This window comes from Canis lupus, chromosome 11, assembly GCF_048164855.1.
Source record: "Canis lupus baileyi chromosome 11, mCanLup2.hap1, whole genome shotgun sequence".
NCBI lineage: Eukaryota > Metazoa > Chordata > Mammalia > Carnivora > Canidae > Canis > Canis lupus.
In genome coordinates this window covers 22,927,888-22,948,329 of record NC_132848.1, presented here as the reverse complement: position 1 = coordinate 22,948,329, position 20,442 = coordinate 22,927,888, and the positions used below count along the sequence as shown (strand labels likewise).

The window sequence follows — 20,442 nt, the reverse complement described above, 5'->3', positions numbered from 1 at the left end:
GCAAATTATGGAAGCAGCCCACGTGTCTGCTGATAGGTGAATGGATAAAAATGATGTGGTATGTATATACAATGGAATATTATTCAGCCATAAAAAGAATGAAATCTTGCCATTCACAACAATATAGATCGAGCTAGAGAGTATAATGCTAAGCAAAATAAGTCATTGAGAAAAAGATAGATACCATATGATTTCACTCATATGGGGAATTTAAGAAACAAAGCAAATGAGCAAAATAAAAAAAAGACACAAACCAAGAAACAGATTCTTAAGTATAGAGAACAAACTGATGGCGACCAGAGGGGAGGTGGCCAGAGGGATGGGAGAAACAGGTGATGGGGATTAAAGATGACTTACCACAATGAGTCCTGAGTAATGTAGAGAATTGTTGGATGACTATATTGTTCACCTGAAACTAATACTATACTGTTAACTTTACTGAAATAAACTTAATGAAGAAAAAAAAAAAACTTCATAGGATTGTTAGGAGGGTTAATCAGATCACAGCTGTGAGCTCTAAATTGTACAGCATTATCAAAGTTTGGGCTGTTGACATTTTTTTAAAAGAGGAATTAGAAAGATGAAAAGGGAAACATGTATAATTTTAAGCTGCTGGTTATTGGCTGTGTTTGCAGTGCATGGTTTGAAGACAGCACAGTGTGAAGTGCCTCCTTGCTGCCCATTCTGGAATGTGGTTCATGGTGAAAGGCTTTACACAGTATGGTGGTCAAGAGCTCTGGTTCTAGAGTTGCATAGTTCGAGGTCCAATCCCTAGCCCTGCTGTGGACTGGGAGTGACCCTGTGTGAGCCTCCTTCCTCCTCAGGAAATGGGACAGCAGTAAGTCCTGCCTCCGAGGCTTCTTGGGAGGAACAGGACGTACCATGTAACCCGAGGAGTGCTGTGCAGAGGCTTAGTGAATTCCAGCCCTACTTATTTCTGCATGCACACGTGCATCCCAATCTTCTCAAATCCAGACCTGGATTGGACTTCCCTTTTTATCCCTTAGTGGAAGTCCTTTGCACCTTGAAAACGCAGTGTATTGGTAATTGGACCTCTGGTTCTGGACCAAGGTGGCATAGACACCCTTGTCTGTGCTCCTCCCACTAAGCACAGCTGGAATCCCTGGACATCATATGTGAACAAAAAAAGGACCCTTTTGAAAGGTGGAGAGAAGAAGGCAGCCTGCCTGGGGACCTCAGGACTTCAGGAAGAGCCCAATGTTATATTCCCTGGGTTTTCATTTTGCCTCTGTTGTCTCAGACTGGGTGTTAGAGAAGCTGTCTGTCCAGAAACACCAATGGGTGCAGACAACCCCTCTACCACCCCCACCCCCCAAGAGAAGCTTGCTCTTTCTTGCCAAAGGTCCAAGAAAGGGGCACTTTAGCAAGGCAGACTTTTAGACTATTTAACTGCCCTACTTCAGACAAACACCATGGAAAAACGTAGCCCCACCCTCATCAACAAAGGCCAGGTGAGGAGCCGAGACTTCCTCCTTCACCTGGACATGATGAGGTGCCCCTCACCCCACTGATGGAGTCCGAGACAACTGGAGAGGGAGAGCCAGGGCTTTCATCCCTGCTCAGCAGTAACAGACATCCTCCCTCCCCTGGCCAGCTCTGCTGTTAGTAGAGGCCGTGTGGGGCACCAGAACGGCCTCCTGTTCAGGAACCGTAGGTATAAAGGAGGCAAGCCGCCAACGCCCTGCCACAGCCTCACTGTCTGGAAAGACCCGAGTGGAAGCCTGGACTTTGACCCCTACATGGTAATAGCAGACGCTGCCCCTCACCCCACCCCCTCGTTGTCATGGCATTCAGGGAGGCCGCTGAAACAGGACATCTGCTCCAGATTCACAGTCTCATAACATCACACCCAGAATGTTTGCAGTACAAGTAAAAATCACGCGTAATGCCAAGAACCAGGCAAATCTCAACCTGAATGAGAAGAGGCAATCAAGAGATGCCACACCTAGATGACACAGATGTTGGAATTCTCTGACAAGGATTTTAAAGCAGCATTTATAAAAGTGCTTCTGTGAGCAGTTAGACACTTGATGCAAAGGAAGAAACCGAACTTTTCCACAGAGAAACAGGAGATGTAAAGAAAAGCTAAGTGGAAATATTAGGAATGAAAAATACAGTAACCCAAAATAAAATGTAAAAACCCAATGAGTGGGCTTGGTAATAACACAATGGAGAGGACAGAGGAGAGAAACCGTGAACTTGAGGATAAAATAAAAAATTATCCAGTTTGAACAATAGAAAATAGACGGGGATGGGGGGGGAGAGAAAATAGACGAGAAACAAAACCGTTGGAGCCTCAGGGCCATGTAGGGTTCTAGTAAATGTTCTAAGATTCTGTCATCAGGGTCCCAGAAGGAGAGAAGAAAGAGGGTGAGGCTGAAAATGGGTTCAAAGGAACCATTACTCAAATTTGACAAAAAGCCTACAGATACAGAAGGGTCAAGACTGGGTCGTGTTTCCTTTGATGAGCTTGTGGATGGTAAGTGACCCACCTTTCTGGAGATGTTTATGATCTCATCAACCCATCTATCCTGTTAAAACAAGAAAGGATCTTGTTTTCAGTCTTTTATTATTATTTTTTTAAGATTTTATGTATTTATTTGACAGCACAAGTGGGGGGAAATGCAGGTGACGGGAGAAAGAGAAGCAGACTCCCCACAGAGCAGGGAGCCCAATGCAGGGCTCCATCCCAGGCCCTTGAGGTCATGACCTGAGCTGAAGACACACGCTTCACCAACTGAGCCACTCCAGGTGCCCCCAGTCTTTTATTCTTAATGACCAAGACTGGCTTGTTTTATCTAGGTTGTATCAAGGAGCATTTTCAACAAAAGCATAACAAAAGAGTCTTGTTAAATAATTTGTTTTCCTAAACCAGCAATTACCTGGGAATATGCCCAGTAGAAATGAGTGCTTATGTCTACGAGGAATCATGTGCATGAATGTTCATAGCCTTGCTTGGGAGAGCCCCACACTGGAGAAAACCCAAATGTCCATCACTGATAGAATGAATAAAAGTACAGCATGGTATGTTCTTACAGTGAAATCATACACAGCAAAGAGAAAGATCCTGTGATTTGTAGCGATATGTTTAGCAAGAAAACCCACACAAGGGAGTGCATACTATATGGCTCCATTTGTCCAAAATTCCAGAACAGAAGTAATCTAAGATGATAAGAGTCCTAGTTTCTATGTGGGGTTATCAACTGGTCGGGTACACAGGGAGCCTCTGGGTGCCGGAATGTTCTTTGTCTTGATCTGAGTAGCAGTTGCACATGCATGTGGATATGTAAAACTTCTACAGGCTATACACTTAAGATTTGTACACTTTACTGTAGGAAATTAAATCTTACAATAGAATAAATATGTGTTCTGAAACACAGGTCTCTACATAAAGTCTTTTCTGTTGCCTTCAGGGTAAAAGTGAAACTTAAGAGCTTGGCCATCAAGGCCTCGCCCGATTGGCCCCACCCGGACTCCTCTTCTGTGTCCCCATGGCGCATTGTGTTCTTTCCAGTTCTGGGTATGAATGACATGTTCTCTCATACCTGGGCCTTTCTCAGTCTCCCCACCCCACCCTGACTGTGGTAAGAGCAGTAAATGTGCCTGACTCACCCATTGGCCCCCACTGTAGGGTCTGTCACAAAGCAGCTTTATTTTCAGTTTTTGTCAATTGAGTATAATAGTTGCAGGGTGTCCACAAACAGAGAATCCATCCTAGGGGAAGGACCTGAGGATGGTGCTCTAATGTTCCTATCACTCTGGTGAGGTTCCCAAGAGCGCTGCACACCGGCCACTTCTTTCCTGCTTGGGGGGCTGCTGCATTTGTCACCAGAGGCCCTTCCTGGTCTGGGGGGCCAGCCATGCTCTGTCACCATGGTTGTGGCCACCCCCAGGGCCATGACTCTGCCTCGCTGGGCCTTCCCCTCTCCCCTTCTCCACCCCCAGCACCCTCGGCTCTGCACTCTGACATTTCCCAGGATGTTTACTGTTGTTTCAGGCATTTTCTCTTCTCTGAAGACTAGAAGCTCCCTCCTACAGTTTGTATGGTGCAGTCAAATAAAAGCTTGAAGTTTTAGCAGAGCCGGGCTATGCCATTCACTCCACTCCATGACCGGGAACAAGTTGGTTACCCCTACAGATCTCATTTTCTTTATCTGTCAGAAAAGAACATGGATTCCTACCTTGCAGAGCTGTTAGGAGCACCAACTTTTTTCACATAGAAGATATCTGGTTCATCTTTCCTCCCTCTTTTCCATGTCCTGTTCTCTGGTGGGGGCTAACAGCCTGTCTCCCAAGGGATGTGCTTCTGAAATGTGTCATCTCTATTCAGACATATTCCCCTCATTGTCACCTGCAGGTGACCCAGCACCCTTCAGAGGCCACCACAGGCTGCCGGTGTGTCAGTCAGGATTTGTAGAAGGCCAGCAGGGGAGAGAAGGATAGTGTGTCGTTTTCCTCAGGCTCCCCTGCTGGCTTCATTCCTCCATGTGCCTGCAGGACATAGAGCTCACCATAGGGTCCAGATCGAGGAATTCCTCCCAAGGGCCAACCTGTGCCATGATTCCCGGTGCTGGCTAGGGACATGAGCTCCAAGCAGGTCCGTCTTTCTTAATTTATTTATTTTTTTAAACACCAAGAGCAAGTTGATAAATCGTTTCCAAGTCTGTATTTATTAGTGGCAAGGACCTCATCATATTACAGCGAGCAGTTGAGATTCTGTCCACGGGTTAAAAATTAAAGACTGAATGTGTTTGGGACAGATTTCTGTTTGTTCTGGCACTGAAGTGTGACACTGTCGATGATGTGGTCTGGGTGGGAATCACACCCCAAGAAGCAGAGGTGGAATGCATCTTTTTAAAAACTTGCTATATGGGTTATTTTTGTTCTAAACATAGCTGTGCGTGATAGCGCAGATGTGCCAGAGCAACTTTCCTGGGCTGCTTTGTTTTCTCTGCCACTGACACGGTTTACCGATCCCTTTCTGGTCTTGCTGCTTTCTCAAGTCATATCTTGTGGTACTTTAAGGAGGCTGCTCAGTGGAGTGGAGCTTTAAGTCCTGTGCACTCAAGTACATTAGAGATCAGTTCACGTCCTTTTTTTTTTTTTTTTTTTTTTTAAAGATTTATTTATTTTTATTTATTTATGATAGACATAGAGAGAGAGAGAGAGAGAGAGGCAGAGACACAGGCAGAGGGAGAAGCAGGCTCCATGCTGGGAGCCCGACGTGGGATTCGATCCCGGGTCTCCAGGATCGCACCCTGGGCCAAAGGCAGGCACCAAACCGCCGAGCCCCCCAGGGATCCCCTCAGTTCACGTCCTGATTCATACTTTCCCCTCTTCCTGCTTGAAAACAGAGGCCTTTCATCGGGCTCTCCAGATACTTCGCTGGTCAGCTTTTGACGTTTTGTTGATTAAACTGTCTTCAAGAAATGGCTATAGTGGCAAAGTAACCCTGTGCCTATACTTCTTTCCTTATACTTCTGCTAGTTTAAAGTTCTTTGCAAGGAATGCAACAAAAAAATGCCATAAGTAGAAGGACAAATAAAGAGGATTATATTACTATCGCCCATCTTAGGGAGCACTCTGGAAGCCAGGTTATTGCGCAAGACATTCCCTTCCCGCCCCCCTCCCCTCCAGGTAAGTGACACCCTCTGCTCTGCAGTATAGCTTTTGGCCTGGGTTTCAGATGAGACCAAGGTGACTCAGCTGAGTTCCTGCGGCTCACCCCTTGTTACGTAGAGGTCTGAAGAAGTAGAGGACCTGGCGTCAGTATCAGGGCTGTGGAAAGGGCCTGCACCCTCCTTTGAAGGGGTATGCTTGGCAGCCTCTGGACCCCGTTCTCCTGGACCAAACACTTGAAGATGTTTTGCATTCTAAAACAGTCAAAAACACCTTTCTGACATCGCGCCCTGAGGTTTCTGGTAGTTCTGTAATTGGCCAGCCCAGAAGCACATACATCTTGTGGCCACGCAGTTACTTCACCTTCATTACCAGATGCTCGTTGAGTTTCTACCATGTGTAATCTCGTTCCCTTCTCACTTAAAAACAACTACTATTTTTTCAGGCTTGTAAGCAGAATACAATAAGCTGTTTTAAAACCAGCTCATTTCACTCATCATTTATAAACAAAGATTTTGTCTGCTGGGTCAAGAATTCCTGAGAAAATCGCAATAAATTCAGATGCAGATGTTTGCTAAAGAAAAGTTAGTTGTTAATCTTCCTGGAATTTGGTGGTTGAACATAAAAAATATTTTTATTAATCACATTGTCCTTTGTACTTGGGAAAGAGTCTCAGTGTTGCTCTTCTAGAAACACTCCTTTGTTTCTCTGTGAGCTCTGTCAGAACCTTGCTGTGTCACCCTGTTGAGTTTTGCTGTGGAATTGGAGTACCCATCTTCTCTCTGGCTTCTTTTCTTTCTGAGTGGTCCTGGCCACATAGCCGGTCCCTGGCTTACTTTCCACATGTCCTTCTTTCCCATCGTACCCAGCCTTGCAGTATCTTGGCCAGGCTCACCTATGGGGTGTGGTCTCTGAATGAGTCTCTGTCACCTTGGCACCCCTGCCGTGGCTCTGCGGTGGCCCAGTCCTCTGTGGGACGCTGGGCCAAGACTTGTCTCATGGTGACTGACCTTGCATGCATATGTGGTCACCCATTGCAAGACCTGGGGGATCTTCCCAACTCAGGTTGCAGAACCTACCCTGAGTGTAACTTTCTGGTGTCTTTTAGTTGGCCTGCAGAATTTTACTATTATAGGCCTTGGCCTCCTAAAACCTTCACTTTGCAAAACCTTCATAAAGCTTAGATGGAAAAATGCTCAGCCTTTCTAATCATCATAAGAGTGAAGGTAGAAAGTAAAATTTTTTGTCTATTTAAGAAAAGCAACTTTGGAAAAAATTGCCCACTGTCAGTAAGGATAAAGTGGACAGTTTAAAGGGTGATAAGAAGTAGGAAGACCCTTTGGGGCTCAGTTTGGCAACGTGTATCAAAGAGATTTAAAGGTGATTATATTTTTCATCCAGTAGTTTTTCCTTTGGGAATTTCTCCAAAGGCAATTTATCAGTGATGTAGTAAAAATACTGATATATGGATGTTCATTATGTTGTTGTAAAAACTTAGAAATTGTACAAGTGTCCTAGACAGGGGAAGTTAAATAAATTATGGTAGATTGTAGTAATGGAATATACACCATTTTAAAAATTACATTTTTAGAGGATTTTTATTATGTGGAAAGTATAGAATAGTGTGTATATAAAGATGGTCTTTGTTTTTGAACGTACATGTGTATAATATATGTAAGTTGAACAAATAAAACTGCTGATACATAAAACATGTTCATGGATGGGATCTGTCCCCACCTCAGGGCTGGGGCCTGACCCATAAGGGAAGGGATCAAATCCTCAAATGTCAACCTGGGTTGGGGTGAGATTTCGGGGTGGTGATTGCGAGCTGAAACTGACCTTTTTCCTTCTCCCCTCCTGCTTGAGACCTTTGTGCTCAAGCAGAGAGGGGCAGAGGGTCTCAGGAATGGGGAGCCCCCTGGTTCTTTCGTGCCCACCTTCCAGCCTCCACCTCCAAGAACTGGCCCGTCTATCTATCTATCTATCTATCTATCTATCTATCTATCTATCTATCTATCTATCATCTATCTATTTAAAAAAAAACCTTGGGCATGTGGTAGGCTTACTGAATGGGAATCAGCCATCTTAAAGTTGAATATCCTGTCAAGTTTGTTTCTGTTCTTCTTGAGGCCTGGGCTGAAACAGCATGAATTGGTTGAAATGAAAGTATTTTTTTATTCAATTTAGTGAGGTGTGTATGTGCATATGTGTTATTCCTATAATCCTAACAAGGGAAGAAATTGGCAGCTCCACATAATTTGGTTTAGAAATCAGCTTCTAAAAAGTCATCCTGAAAAATGATCATTGGACAAATAATCTCATGGTCACTGTGACTTTTAAAGAAAATCTTGTCACTGTCTATTTTCAGTTATTGATTCCTTCCAGAAAAAAAAAATCATATTTCTTACAAATTACTCCATGAGAAAGTGTTTACATTTGCCTATAGTATCTAGTGTTGGATTATTCAAATCCTCTGATGACGCAGAATTTGGTGATGATGCCAAGGCTATAGAAGAAGCACAAAGATTTCTCTTCCGAGACCCCTAACATGTTTGAATGCTTTAGGACTTGGTCCTGAGCCCTTCGCTGTCTGCAGCCATCTCCTCAGGGAGGGCACTAGTCCCGGGCTTTAAAGATCATCTATCTGTGTGTGATGACTGTGTGTACCTCTCAAACCCAGACCTGTCCCCCGGGCTCCACAATGAGATACATGGCAGCTCACACTCCCTATAAAGGAAATATAGAAGCTGTGATTGCTGGTGGTCACTTGGATGTCTCCAAGCTCAGTAAAGGATACCGGCTGACCAGGAACTTAGAATCTTTGAGTCCTTTCTCTTCTCTACCCACCACTCTAGAAAACAATGCCTGTCAGATCTCCCATCAGCTGCTGTTTTAATCTCTAGTGCACCACAGCAGCCCTGCCTCAGTCAATTTTCCACTCACCTGCTGCAGTGAGCACTTTCTGACAGGCTGTCCCAGAGTGCTCTTGCTCTTCCTTCCCCACATTGTTATATGGCAGCCAGGGGTCATCTTTTCAAAAATCTGCATCAGAGTATTTCATTCACCTATATAAAATCTTCAGTAGGTCCTTTTACACTGAGGAAAAAAAGATCTGAATTATTTTCCTAATCTTCAAGATTATATTCTAGGAAGCTGAATCATCTAGAGGGGTTTTTAAACACATATGTGCGTATATGTATATGTGCCTGGACCGTCACCCCCAAGATTCAGTTTAAGTTGATGTGTGGTAGGATCGATGTGTCACTTTTAAAAGCTTCCCCACGTGATTCAGATTCACAAGAACGATTGAGAACCACTGCCCTGTACCAGTGATTTTTAAAATTCGGCATGCATCATAATTATCTGAAAGGTCTTTCAGCAGCTCTCTGCTGAACCCTAGAGTTTAAGATTCAATAGGTTTGGGGTTGGCTCGGGATTTGCATTTTTAAAGAACAAGTGATGCTTATGCTCCTGCTCTAGGGGCTCAGTTTTGAGAACCACTATTCAATAGGCTCTGGCTCTTTTCTTTACAGCCTCATCTCCTACCATTTTATCCATGCTCCCTGCAAAGAGCCACACAGATTTTCTTTGCATAATTCAGATATGTTCAGTTCTTTCCACCAGTAAGTCTGATTTGGGTTCCGTCTGGATCTTTGAGTGCTTGCCTCATTTTTATGACTCGGGTCTTAGTTCAAATGTCACCATTTTATAGGAAAGTATTACCTGGCTGCCCTGTCTAAAATAGAGCCTCCCCTGTCACTCTCTAGTTGATCATCCTATTTATTTCCTTTGTAGGAGTGATCCTCATCTGTAATGTTTTTATTTGTTTACTTATTTCTTGCTCATGCATCTCCTGTATGCGTCCTGCACTCCCCCTATGCTGTAAGTTTCACAAGTATCAGGACTTGTTTACCTGTATACTTGTGGGTGTATGCATGGGTCAGTCATTGGAGCTGTTTTACCTCCTTCACATACATGTATTTTTTCAACAACTAGTCCCTGGCATCTAACTTGAGGGCAAGGCACGGGTGTAAGGAGTGAATGTGTAGCTGGAAACCCCAGAGTCTAATGAAAGAGTCAAACAAATAAATATGTATACCATGGGCTTCATAGAACCAGACTCACTAGTCTGATCGTCACTGCCCTGGGAAGGAGCTAGTGAAGGACCCAGAGAGGCCATCAGATGTTAGATTAGTACAGCTCTCTCTATAGCATAAAGAGAGCAGATGTCTGCCTCTCCCAGGATTCTTTCTGGGTTTTGTTGTTCTGCTAATGTATTGGGCCAAGGATGTGTCCCTTCTTCGGAGAGAAGCTCACTTGTTAGGACCATTCTGCTCCCACCTTTATTATGAGGCCACTCTTGCTTATACCAACCATGTTCCTTTCTTTTTCCTGGTCCACTGGTGGAGAGTGGAGATTTTGCCCCCAGCAGACTCTTAAATGGGTCATATCAATCCATGAGTTAAATTAACTCCAAAGTCACTTTGACCTCAAGGCAGAGAATTCATTGCATATTAAGAGACTAAATTCAATGGTAATAATAAAATGCCCACAAGAGATACTCTAAATTTGAATATTAATTCTATCTCATTATCAAATTCCCAGGGAGACATTCAAATCCAAAGATTACATTCCATTTTAAATTAAAGTCCGAGATATTAAAGTCAGATTCTCTGCCGTATGAGTTAAAATTCAAAGAGATTGAAGTTTAAAATGTATCCTCTCTGATTTCTTACTCTGTGTAGTCCCACCTGGAGGGGCTCCTTATGCCTGCCTGTGTTCAGGACTGCTTTACCTGCTGTAACCTGGGTTAGGGTCTTGCAGGTTCACAAACCCCAGTACTGAATCTCTGACATGCCTCACTTCTGAAATTTGAGAAGAGTTAACAGGGCACAGGCTTATCAGAGCACTGCCCCCACACACACCAAAGTTAGACAAGCCAGTTCTCAGTCTGCTAATGGTTCTCCCCAAGCAAAAGTGTGTCCGCAGTAACCAGCACTTAATAGTATTTGCTGTCAAACGGCAGAAAGTCTGTGTTGTCTGAGGGAGTTTGAGGGAGTGTGATGCAGAAAGGCTTCATTTCTGCTTCTCTAGGCCTTCATCTAGTCTGTGACAGTTGGTGGCCTGTGACATTCAGGGGTTCTCTCCTCACTCTTTTTTTGGATCCTGCTTCTTTGAGCAATTCCAGTGAGCCAAGCCCATGTTTCTTCCCATCCTAGGCTTTGTGGGGCCCAGTCACAGTTCCTGTTCCAGAAACAACTCAAACATCTACCCCATCTCTGAGAGCAGTTAGGACTGGGTGCATTTTCATTTCCCTTTAGATCTTCTTATCCTGACCTTCTAGATAATTATTTTCCATTTTATATCTGGGTAATCTATCCTCTAAGATTTCAGCTTCTACTCCTTAAAAAATAAATAAATAAATAAATAAATCAATCACTCTTCCTTCACCTGAAGCAGCCTGATTGCTTTCTTCTGTTTTTGTTCTTCCACTGTTTCTGCTCTGACAGTGAGACTGTGCACTGTTCATGCCATTCTGGCTCCCTCTTTGATTTCCAGAGTCAGAATGCTCCAAAGACCTTTTGAAATCGCAGTATTTAGCGGAGTTTATTTCTTGTACATCAGAATAAGAAGACTGTCTCTTTGTGTTTTTTTCTGGTCTTGGGATCTACCTAAATATTCTCTTACCATGTATGACACTACAGTTTTCTGGCACCTAGCCTTTTCAAGTTAAAAAGGTTCTCCAGTTTTCTGAGAATTAAAATATAAATAGTTGCTAACCATTATCAGATGTTTTTTTCTGTAATATTGAGGTAATTCTTAGTACATTAATGAGGACGATTACACTGTAGATTTTCTAGTCGATGTTAGGATCGTGGTGCGTTTTTATAGCATGTTTAATTTGGTTCATCTAATACTATTGGTAGGATTTTTTTGTGAGGGTTGGGTGGAAGGGGGTATATATTCATAGTTAAATTGGCCCGTAATTTCCTATCGTGGTCTAGCTAATGCTGGTTTTGAACCAAGTCGGAGTAGACTTTTAAAATGAGTTGGGAAGCTTTCTCTCTTGTTCTGTTGTTTTGGAACAACTTACACACAGTAGATTATGTGGTCCTGAAAAACTTTGTGGCACTCACTTGGAGAGCCTTTGGGTCTTTCTTTGTTTTTGTCACTGAGTCTTGGGTCATTTTCATATCTTTAAATAATTTAAGTATTTAAATTATTCTAGATTTTTATTTATTGTGTCAGCACTGGTGTTTTCCATTTTCCTCAGAGATAGCCATTACACCTAGATTTCTTGCTTTTTTTCATAAAATTCATAATATTTTATTCTATGTTTTCTGTAGCTGTTTATCTCTTTTCATTCTGTTTATTTAAATAGATGATTCTCTTTTCTTCCTTCATTAGCCTTCCTGGGATTTTTAGCATTTTATTAATGTTCGTGAAGAACCCCCTTTGGCTCTGGTTCACCTTTCTGCAATGCTGGAACTTTCTGCTGCGCTGACCCAAGACTTTATTTATTTATCCATGAGAGACACAGAGAGAGACAGGCAGAGGGGGAAGCAGGCTCCCTGCAGGGAGCCTGATGTGGGATTCGATCCCAGGACCCCAGGATCACTACCTGACCTAAAGGCAGATGCTCACCCACTGACCCACCCAGGTGCCCCTAGCAGGCTTCTCTTGCACAGTGATACACACATGAGTCCGTGGAGTAACATCTCTAAAATGCAAAAGTGCTCAGTCTGGAATTCCATATCCAGCTAACATATCCTTCACAAATGAAAGTAGAATAAAGACATTACCAGACAAATGAGAATTTGATGTTAACAGAGCTGCGCCCTGAAGGGTATTGAGGGAAGTTGTATCAAATGGAGGACAATGCTGCCAGATGGAGACTGACTGTACGAAGAAATGAAGGTACTGGAATATGGAATAGTTAAATACGTGACTAAAAACAAAATACCTTTATCCTCACTTTCAGATTTATTTAAAGGGCACCAGCCCTTGAATCAATCATAACAGCAGTGTATTTGGGGGTGTATAGCAGATGTAGAAGTAAATGTATGCAAGCAGTTGCCCCAGTGTCAAGTGGAGCATCCAGTTGTGAGACTCTTACACTGTATGGAAAACAGTGTAATATTGTTTGTTGATAGACCACAGCGAGTTAAAGATGCATCCTCTAAACCCTAGAGCAACTGATTTTAAAAAAGGAGAGACGGTTAGTAAGTGGCACAAGGAAGCTCCGGCTGACGGAGGCTGGGAGTGAGCAGCAAAGGTGGCAGACGTTCTGACCCTGGTTTGTCTGTGGTTGTGCAATGGCAGCTGCAGTCTGCTGCAGGTTAGTCATAGCTCCACAAAGTTTGCTTTAGTAATTGGAAAAAGAAAGTACCAGAGGGGTAAACGTGAAGGGCTGTGTGCTCCACTGTAGGGGCTCCTTTTAGGGTTTCCACTGGGTCCCAGGCGTTGGCTCACTGGGTGCTCTTGGACTCGGCACCGGTGAGAAATTCTCAGCTCAGATGCATGTTGGAATCGCTGGAGGACTTTGTCCAACTCTCCACGATTGGGACTTTCTTTGGGGCTGGGACCACAGGACTAGTACAGTGTGAAACCTCCCAAGTGATGCCAGTGTGGAGCCAAAGTTGTGAACCCCTGGCCTAGCCTTGGGCTTTGCATTCTAGATTAAAGATTGTCTGCAGAATGCAGAATTTATAAACATCCTGGAGCTTCCTGAGTAATAGCACCATTACTTTTTCCTCTGGTAGCAGCAGCAGCTTGGTCGTGAAGTGCCCAGTGTGAAGTTGCACAAAACACCATGGAAATGAGCACAACATGGAGATGAATGATACTGTGTGTTTGTGGGACTCAGCTCATGAGACAGCCAGGAAAAACATGGGCCTAACCTAGAGTCACCATATCTACAAATTTCCTGGTTTTAGAAATGTAAATCTTAAGGGCACCTGGGTGGTTCAGTTGGTGAAGCATCTGCCTTCAGCTCAGGTCATGATCCTAGGGTCCTGGGTCTGAGCCCCATGTTGGGGCTCCCTCCTCTGCCTCCCCCGCCCCCATTCATACTTTCTCTCAAATAAAAATCTTTATCAGTGTAAATCTTTATATATTGGAGCTTTGCCAAGGCACAGCTTGTGTTTGGTAAAGGAGTGCCATGTCCAGCCCTTTGCAAGTATGGTGGTGAAGGAAACCTTCAGAATCTCTGAACCAGGTGACAGCAATACTACAAATGCTGCTGATTACGATTATGTCCAGATTATGTATGGGGTGCTGTGCTGGATGCTTTCTCACGGATCTTCCCTGTAATCCTCTGAGGTGGGTGTGACCCCCTTGTCACATGAAGTCTAGACTTGAAGTTCAGAAACCTCCACAAGGTTCCATGGCTGAAAGGATGAGCTGGAATTCTCGGATAGGTCTGTGCATCCAAAGTATCCTCTGTCCCTCCAGGTGGTCGGGGTGATAATGGAGTCTTGACCCATGGGCAGGTGCACCCACATCTCCGACTGGATGGATGGTCCTTTTCATCCAGCACCACCTTTGGGCTCCAGGCCCTGTGCATGGCTGTTAGCATGCCTGAGGACGGCTTCATCCCCACGGAGATCTTGTTGGAGCATTGTGGCACCCCTGCTGGTCATTGATCCACTTCTGAATGAGGATTCTAATCATCTTCCTACTTGTGTCTGTATCTGTTTTGAGGAGTTGTGTTGTGAACACAGTTTTGCCAAATGTCAGTTAAGCTCGATTCACTATATACTTAATGGAGATTATGTCCTTTGTTGGTATCGCGCTCTTGCCTTTCTTCGGGTTCTTGGATTTTTGCATTTACCGTTTGATGTGAGAGCAGCTAAAATAGTTGAGGCTCTGTTTTCTGTCCATATAATACATTTTCCCAGAGGAGCTGAGATAGTATAGGTGGGTCTACTTGGCAGAGTACATTCTCTGGGATGATTGGCCAAGGTGGGAGGGAAGAGTTAGCAAATCAGTTAGTTGTCCTTCTGTTTACTCTTTATTTCCAGGGGCTAAATGTTCGTTTATTTAAGCCAGATTTTCTGTCTTGTTGAGATGTGTTACCTTGTGAAAGCGTTGACTGAGCTTGGCTCCTTGATATGAACTACAGCTTGTGACTCATTTATTATAGGTCTAGAATCAGTTCCCAACATGTTAGGTAAGAAAACAAACAGCTTCCTTGTTTTATGAAGTGTGAACAGAAGAAAACTTGTTAACTTCCTAATTGTTCTCCCCTGCCCCAGACAGGAGCTCCATACGCGTAGCTGAAGCGGTAAACTTGAGCTTGGTCCTAACACAGTCGTATTATCAGCCACTCCTCCTGAAGGGCTGGCATCTGTGTGTTCTTATCCCAGGGACGTAACCTGAGTTCATTCCTAAATACGTAATTGTGTATTTGTCATAATGCCACTGTCATCCTTGTCTAGAGATCATTTATGTTAAAAATGTTTAATGAATCTCTGTAAAAATTTATCTTGTCTCATTTCATAATGGAGCAGCATGAACAAGAAATTCTTATCTGGGAAAGCATGCCCTCAGTTCAGCCACGACTCTAGTGTACCCATGATCTTCAAGAGCTCTTTAATTCACCTTTACTGCATGTCTGAATCTCAAACTTTTGCACGTTATTTCATTTCCTTCAAAGGAAATCTTAACATTTAGCATACCTGAGAATTCTACCATATCCCCCTCCCCAAGAAAATGAGATTTTTTTTTTTGCATCAAATAATGGATCCTGGATGGTTTTATTTCTCATACACAAAAAAGGTTTTTGAAATAAAATTACTGAAATAATTTGAAATAATAATTTGAATAATTTGAAATAAATTTACTGTTTTTCCTAATACAAAGTAGGATTGTGGACTCTCAGCTACATGTAAGTTCTCCTCCTGCTTACTCCTCCTTTCAAGAGCTCCACTCTTGCTCCAGCTCCTGAACCCCATGTTAAAGGTATCATGAGCTCCTGCCATCACGGAGCACCGGCCATGCGCTACTGTGTAGCAATCTATTTCCTTCTCACAACCACCCTCGGAAGTGAGCCCCATCCTCCCATTTTATGGGCAAGAAAACACAATCTCCAAGGTTAAATAACATAACCAAAGTCACGCAGCTCAGCAATGCTGCAGAACCAGGCTTTGACCCCAGCACACTGGCTCCACGGTCCTTGCTCTTCATCTCAGTGCTGTGCTGCCTGGCCAGTCCCTGGAATGTTCTATATTCCTTCTGAGCTCCCAGCTTTTGCACATGCTCTTCTCCCTGCAAAACATTCTCCACAGCCCCCTTGATTTGTCCATTTAGCCACTTTGAGCTAAATGTTACTTCTTCAGGGAGGCCTTCCCTGTGTCAGACACCAAGCTCTTCTTGGCACCTTCCAGAAGGATTTAGATCACAGATTTGCTAAGGCCTGGAGGGCCAGTTGGTATTCCTTCATCACTATGCCAGTGACCAGGCGGTTGCTCCTTTTCTGGATCCCTCCTCTTCACCCCAGGGCAGAGGCATTGGAGATGTCATTGTTAGCACCCCAGTCCTGCTAGTTGATGCGTGGCAGGTATTGGAGATGTGCGGTGTAAGAATTGCTTTGGGAAGCTTTGAATATAATCTCAGGTGGGGCCACTACCAGTTTGGCCATAAAATTTCCACGTGCCATTAAAGTTTCCCCACCAGTGCTCCCCAGATTGTCTGTGCTGAAGAACCACTCATCTTTTCCCCAAACCATCCTGGACCAATATGCTTATATAATACAAATTACAGAAAAATAAAAATCTTAAAAAAGACATGGAAGATTCAAACCTAAATGTTATTATAAGATTCAGGGGACATAGCATAATGCTATTAAATTTTTAGCATGGTTTCGGACCTTTTCCTCTCCTGGTCGTTTTCGCAGACTGCCGATGGTCTCCAGACCACTTTGAATAGCACCCATTAGTTAAGTGATCCTGGGGAGGGTACTTGACTCATGAGCCCCCCCTTTCCTTTCTCAGTAAAAATAGAGCCAGTGATGTTTACCTTGGCATCATCAGAATGAAAGGAAACGTGAAAGTGTTTGTTGTTGCCTTGTGTGCTAAACGCTTATTAAATTCATCTCTCACCCTATCTCTAGTGCCTAGAAAAAAGTATAGAAATTAGATGTATTGCCTCTCTACCTTTGTGAAACTGAGGACGGTCAGTGATCCTTTAGTGGGTGTGTGCATCGCATGTAGTTAGAGGTCTGCTTGCTGTCTTCCACCAGGACATGTATTTACAGACAGTCCCCAACTTATGATGGCTCAACTTAGGAATTTTTAACCTGACGATGGTGTAAAAGCAATAACTCATTCAATAGAAACTGCACTTAGAATTTTGAGTGTGGATCTTCTCTGGGGCTGGTGATAGGCTAATATGCTCTGCTCTTGTGACACAGGGCAGCGGCCACAGGTTCCGGTCAGCCACACAATCACAAGGGTCAACAGCAACTGATTCACCAACAGCCATGCTGTACTCTTCAGCCTTTCTGTCCCACTTTCTGTACAGCAAATTGCATGAGATATTTAACACTTTGTTATCACATAGGCTTTGTGGCAGATGATTTTGTTGTACTGTAGTTATTGTGAGCATTCTGAGCACGCTTAAGGTCAGCCAGGCTAAGCCGTGATGCTCAGTAGGTTGAGTTTAATAATGATGGGTTCATTGGGACATAATCCCATTTTAGGTTGAGAAAGATCTGTAGTTCATCTGATCCTGGTAATGCTCACTGCTACTTGCTGTTGCTTCTGGGCAGTTTGGAAATCAGTGTTTTTTAGAAATTGAAAAATACACCATGAAATCTTGGTAGTATTTCTAATTTATATGTGTAAAATTGTCATCTGGATTTGATACCTCTTTTTTATGCTGAAAATCTTAGTTCCTAGTAACATTAATTACCCCTTTGCTTTAAACTAAATATATAAATAACAGTTCAGAATAAATTAAGCTGAATGCTGTTTGAAGATTTCTGTGCAGTTCTCTGAACTTAGGATACATCTCACCAGGGATGTAAAGTCAAATACTCTTTTAGTTCTGTAAAATAGTGTTCTTTGTTTTACATGTCATCAGATTAATCTACTTCTCTTTTCTCTTTTTATAAGTTTGTGAGTTTAACTTTTTTATTGAGGCATCATCGACATATATTACGTTCAGGTATACAACATAATGACAATATTTGTATATATTGTGAAATAACACTGTAAGACTAGTTAACATCCATTTTAAATTTAATTGTCAGAAATTATATAAAATATATTCAGGATCCCAAAGTCAGAATTGTATAAGCAGGTACATTCACAGAAGCCTCGCCTCCATTTCTGTTTCTCATGCCTCATTCCCTCCTCATCCCTTGTGGATAATAACCATTATTAGCTTTTTATTTAACCCTTCATTGTGTCTTTTGGGAAATAAAAGAAAATTTGTGTATTTCTCCTCCTTTGTGACCTAAAATATTCACATTTTGCACTTTGCTTTTTTTCACTTAATGCTAAATCTGGCAATCCCTCCATAGTGGTGCACTGGGTCTTCCCCACTCACTTTCACAGTTGCATCTCCTGCATCGGGCCATAATTCATTTGGCCAGCCTGTGTGAGTGAACATTTGAGCTGGTTCCAGGATCTTTGTTGTTATACATTGTGCTGTACGCAACATCATTAGTTATCAGAGAAATACAGATCAAAACACCGATAACACAGCACTTCACACCCACCAGGATGGTTAAACAAGTGTCAAGAAGGATGTGGAGCAATTGGAATGCTTATGGGTTGCTGGTGAAATAGAAAATAGTATAGCACTTTGAAAAACACTCTGGCAGTTCCTCAAATTGTTAAGTGAAGAATTACCAAGACTAAGCAGTTTTCCCTCTAGGTATATAGCCGGGAGAATTGAATGTAAACATCGACTCAGAAACATGTACACAGATGATCCCAGCAGCGTTGTCATAATGGCCAGAATATTGAAACACCTCCATTGTCTCTCCGCAGATGCATGGATGAGTAAGATCTGTCCAAACACTGGAATATTATTTAGCCATAAAAAGGAATGAGGTGCCAATACATCCTTCAGCGTGGGTAGACCTGAAAGCATTGTGCTAGCTGAAAGAAGAGGCCACATGTCAAATGATCCCATCTATCCAAAACGTCCACAAGAGGCAAATCCATAGACAGAAAGATCAGTGGTTGCCAAAGGGTGGATGGAGGAAGAAATGAGGGGATTTCTGGAGATAATAAAAATGTTCTAAAATTAGGAAGCAGTGATGGTCGTACAACTATGTGAATAAACTAAAATCCCCTTTAATGTATACTTTTAAAAGGTTGAGTGTTATCATGTGTGAATTGAATCTCAGTAAAACATAAAAATATAAAGTGTGCTGCAGTAAATAACCTGTGAAGCATAACTTCGTATGACAATGCTGTTTGAGGTGATGTCCTAGGACTGGGACAACTGGGTCAGAGAGTGATAACATGTGCGCATCTGCTTCATTCACCATGTGTAGCCCCTCCGCGGGCGCTGTGCCACCCAACACACACTTCAGTGCGTGAGGATGCCTAGTTCCCCATCACCCACCACTTTGCCATCCCAGTGCATGAGAAGTGGTATCAGCGTGCTGACCGTTTGCAAGGTTGAACTATGCACTTAGTAATACTACTAAACTATAATAAACTCAAATCCATTTGGAGTTTATCTTGGTGGATGGTATTGGGAAGAGATCCACATTATCCTATTTTATATGACTTTCCAGTTGCCCCAACATTTTTGAGGAAGAATGGGGAAAAAAAATAAAATATCTGCTTTGTTTATATGTCTATTTTAAAATATTTCTGGGGCAACCTGGGTGGCTCAGTGGTTTAGCACCTGCCTTCAGCCCAGGGTGTGATCCTAGAGACCCGGGATCTAGTCCCACATCGGGCTCCCTGCATGGAGCCTGCTCCTCCCTCTACCTGTGTCTCTGCTTCTTTCTCTCTGTGTCTCTCAAGAATAAATAAATAAAATCTTTAAAAAAAAAAAAAAAAAAAGAACTGTAACATTCTTTAAAAAAATAAAATAAAATATTTCTGGGTTGGTGTAGGCATTTCAGAAAGAAGTTTCGCCTGATATCCAAAAGTAGAGCGTCCCTCTGAAGACTCATAAGCCAAAAGGGCAGGAAGGAAAAAAAAATTACCCTTAATTAACATGGAGAAATGTTTTGAATGTTTTCATTCCCAAAAAATAACCTACCAAATCACAGGTAAAACCAATATAACACTGACAGATCATAAAAGCAGGAATGATACGATAAACACACGCAGCCTGTGTAAAGTAGAAGTAACGTATGTACGTAGTGTAACTTAGCAGAATCAGGAAGACTGAGCACACTGGAAGGCTGAGAAGTGGTGAACACGGGTATCAGGCTGAGTTGTCGGGGGTTGAGGGGGTGAGAGGTGCAGGAGATTGGACTGGAGCAGGGGGAGGAGAGAGGTCATCCGTTAATTGACCTCTTATCATCTGACTCCATTAGGGCAGGTCAGTCACTGATGCCTACGCTCTGTGTCTGCCTGCCTCAAGGTTGAAGGTCACGTTTGGAACTCTGCTGCAGCTGATGGGGTGGCTTGAAATACAACAGTGTGCTGCTGTATCATAGTGATGATACGGAATAAAAAAGAAAAACAAATCCTCTATAATCTCTGACTATGATCCAAGCTTTTTTTTCAGTGTATAAATTTGCCTTTTCCTTTCTCTGCAGGTAAACGAGCTGGATGGCATTCCCTTGATCCTAGACAGCTGCAGCATCGATGACAGCAATCCCTG

General features: G+C 43.0%; 1 protein-coding gene across 1 annotated transcript in view; it reads left to right on the top strand.

The window, feature by feature from the left end:
* The window catches only part of ATXN10 (ataxin 10), a 162,402-nt gene that overhangs the window by 115,794 nt on the left and 26,166 nt on the right, over positions 1–20,442 (top strand). Inside the window, exon 10 of the mRNA XM_072843543.1 lies at positions 20,378–20,441. Coding sequence (XP_072699644.1) covers positions 20,378–20,441 — 64 coding nt within the window. The remainder of the gene's footprint in view (positions 1–20,377; position 20,442) is intronic.